This window comes from Sinocyclocheilus rhinocerous, unplaced genomic scaffold (assembly GCF_001515625.1).
Source record: "Sinocyclocheilus rhinocerous isolate Xijiao unplaced genomic scaffold, SAMN03320098_v1.1 scaffold1642, whole genome shotgun sequence".
Taxonomy (NCBI): domain Eukaryota; kingdom Metazoa; phylum Chordata; class Actinopteri; order Cypriniformes; family Cyprinidae; genus Sinocyclocheilus; species Sinocyclocheilus rhinocerous.
The window spans coordinates 291529-295055 of NW_015637575.1; the positions used below are offsets into that span (position 1 = coordinate 291529).

Here is a 3527-nt window from a genome sequence, read left to right on the forward strand (position 1 = left end):
AAACAGTCAGAATAATTCAATTTCACCATATATAAAATGAGATTGCTACAATTTTTACAGATATTACTGATTTTGATAATGAACATAAATCTACATCTGCTTCCGAACTCAAGCTACTATCAAATGTGTATTTCTAAGAGACAAAAAAATGTTAATTAAAATGTAATTAATATTATCAGGCAACACAAACTTGTTTCTTGATTTGAAACAATATTACTCATTACTAGAACATGCAGAACTAAGAAATTTTTTTCTATTAAGATATTTATTTTGTTAATGAAAAATGTGTTTGTCATGTTCCGACCATAAAGAATAGTTGAAAACCACAATTAACCATCTGGTTTTTTACAACTTTCACATTAGAGCGAAAATCTGCCTTTAAACTTTTAAACATTTATCGTGATAATTATCGATATCGACTGATACGAAAAAAAAATATCGAGATCATTTTTTGGCCATATCGCCCAGCCCTAATTTCCAGGCTGGGAAAAGAAAGAATAGAAATGAATATAGAATAGAATAAAATTAAATAAAATCAGCAGCTTTGTAATTTTTTTCCCTTATTTCCCTAAAAACTTACCCTATTGTGGGTTCCAATTTTAATACCGTCACATTGTGTTGTTGAATCGGTCTTGGAAAACCTAGAAATATCTTAAAATGTGAATTTTAAGTTCAGCCTGGGAAGAGAAAGACTAGAAATAGCTAGAATCAGTCAATCAAATAAATTAATTAATCCGAATAAATCCAAATACATCCAACCAATATGATTTCTAGGCCAGAAAAAGAAAGCCCCTGAGCTTATCCATTGTGTTGTTTGTGTTACAGAGGCAGGAGCGCTTTGCTGATCGATCACAGCTGGAGATGGAGAAAAGGGTAAAAACAACTGTTACTTGAATTTGTTGTCTCGTGAAACATTTCTGTTGAGTTTTAATGTATCGAATCCTCGTTCACCATCCAAGTTAATGTGCCATGGCAGTAGATAAGCAGGTGTACTTCACACTAATGCAATGATGGGGCATTCAGTCCATAAAGGAGCCTTTATGGATAAAGCCCCATATCAGCACATCTCAACTCAAATGCTGAGATGTTTACAAACTGATTCCAGATAAATGCTGAATTCTGGCCTCCATCGGCCTAATGGTTTGTAACTCTTCCACACTGGTTTATGTCTGAAGGTTGCAGGCAGGTGTCAGGCTCAGCTGGGTGCTTTGGGTAACGTTTAACCTGAATTTAAAGTGTTTACAGCTCTGCTAGTGGCTGAATCACGTGCCTCTCACAGCCCCGGGGGGTTGGAACCAAACCCCGTCAGCCAATCACGATCCCTCTTTCACTCTTTTTCTTGAAATCACTAAAGCGACACACCTTTCCAGACTTGAAAAGAATAACGTATCATGTGAGATAGAGAGTATGGTGTGGTTTCTCTTTCAAACATTGTATCTGCATGTGTGTGGGACATCATCTTTGTGTGACAATCATTCGAAAACTTGTATTTGCTTTTTTGGTTCCCGTTACATCCATTTAGAGTATTTACGTAGTTTACATGTATATTAGTTATTTGCATTATTCCTTAAATTATGCACTAATTTTGTCTGTTGTTGAAACGTAGTGCACATGCCTATATACATATACTGAACTTTTTTTTTAACTACTAATTTTAAATAAATGTAAAAAAAAAAAAAATTTCAGAAGCACACACATTATATTTATAGTATTTTATTTGTATGATTTATATTTTATTATATAATTTTTTTTTTTACTAATAAAATGAAATAATAATTATTTAACCATTTTTAAATAGTTATTATTACTTTAATTACACTGTACAGTTAACTTGATGTGCTCAGACCAGGTGTGAGCTTGAACAAACCGGACTATATTTCTAGCTCTTGATCTGCTTCACTAAGCAGTGTGTGGTTTCCTTCACTTTGTTCACATCTTTCTCTGTTTTGACGTTGATTCACCTGATGCATCCATGATTCTGTGTGTGTGTGTGTGTGTGTATCTTTCTTTGTTTGCAGTGATGGTGAATCATGCAGATGTTTGTGTTTTATGGCCATGTGAGCTAACTTGTCAGTATGTGTGTCTGCAGGAAAGAAGAGCTCTAGAAAGGAAGATCTCTGAGATGGAGGAGGAACTAAAGGTACTTTTTGTTTGTGTTTTTAAACTGTGTGTGTGTGTGTGTTGTGTGCATCACCAATAAAAACAAAAATGAAAACTTTGCATGTTTAAGTGAACTTTGATCCATTTTTTGTATCATGTGTTTGTATGTGTCTATATGGCTTAGTATGCTAGCATATAGATTACCTCAGTTATAACAGCCATGGACTAAAAGCTACAAAGCTTTGCCCCCCCTTTGGTTTTGTTGGGTCTTTAAGGCTTGTATATAAGACTGCGTTTTTGTTGTTGTTATATTATATCTGCTTCATAGTGAGTGTGAAAAAGCCCAGTTTACCCATTTCAGCCATATTGTTATATTGTACATTCTTTCAAATCTCTTTTCTGACATGAATATCTTATGACAAGTTGGCTCTTTTTCTGATGTGTGATATGCTTTTGTAAATGTTTGTTTGTGGTGACTACAAAGAAGTTAATGTTAAAAGACGTGTGTGTGTGTGTGTGTGTGTGTGTGTGTGGAAGGGTTGCAAGATTTATAATTTTTTGAGGTTATGTAAGACATTTTCTCTAGCCTTTGGTTTGCATGTTTTAATCTTTCTGCGACCTGATGGATTGTTGTATTTCAGTATTATAGTGTTCACCACTGAATTCACCCTATTTCTTAAGAGAGTATGTGTGTATTTGTGTGCATGTGAATCTATACATGAAACTAGGACTAAAACTGATATATACATTTTTATAATTTATTTGTTTATTTTAATTAGTATTTTACTTTTTGGTTAGTCTAGCAGTATTTCCCAACCTTTTTGACTCCAAGGGCCCCCTATTGTCAAAGACAATATTTGAAGGTCCCCCAAGATATTTCTGGTACTTGTTATAATGACAAAGCTGCTCGTTAAAAAAAAAAAAATGTATACTGAAACTACTGGTAATATATTAAAATTCCATAATTCTAAAACTTTCCATAACTGTTATTCAGGGTTTACTTTAAAAAAAATTTTTTTTTTAATTGCCAATGAAATTGCTAGTTATTTGTGGTTACAGGTTTTTATTGTTATTTTGTACTCACACATAGCAATTTCTACCTGATAAAAAATGTTAGAGCTTGAAATAACTAGAAAAATTAGATATTTCTGGTACTTGTTATAATGACAAAGCTGCTCGTTAAAAAAAAAAAATGTATACTGAAACTACTGGTAATATATTAAAATTCCATAATTCTAAAACTTTCCATAACTGTTATTCAGGGTTTACTTTAAAAAAAATTTTTTTTTTAATTGCCAATGAAATTGCTAGTTATTTGTGGTTACAGGTTTTTATTGTTATTTTGTACTCACACATAGCAATTTCTACCTGATAAAAAATGTTAGAGCTTGAAATAACTAGAAAAATTATATATATATATATATATA

The 3527-nt window shown here is 32.4% G+C and overlaps 1 protein-coding gene across 3 annotated transcripts in view; it reads left to right on the forward strand.

The window, feature by feature from the left end:
• Positions 1–3527, forward strand: part of ppp1r12a (protein phosphatase 1, regulatory subunit 12A) — an 83669-nt gene that overhangs the window by 73843 nt on the left and 6299 nt on the right. For all 3 annotated transcript variants that reach the window (XM_016564123.1, XM_016564122.1, XM_016564125.1), the window contains 2 exons: positions 826–873; positions 2090–2140. In XM_016564123.1, the coding sequence (XP_016419609.1) occupies positions 826–873; positions 2090–2140 (99 nt within the window). The remainder of the gene's footprint in view (positions 1–825; positions 874–2089; positions 2141–3527) is intronic.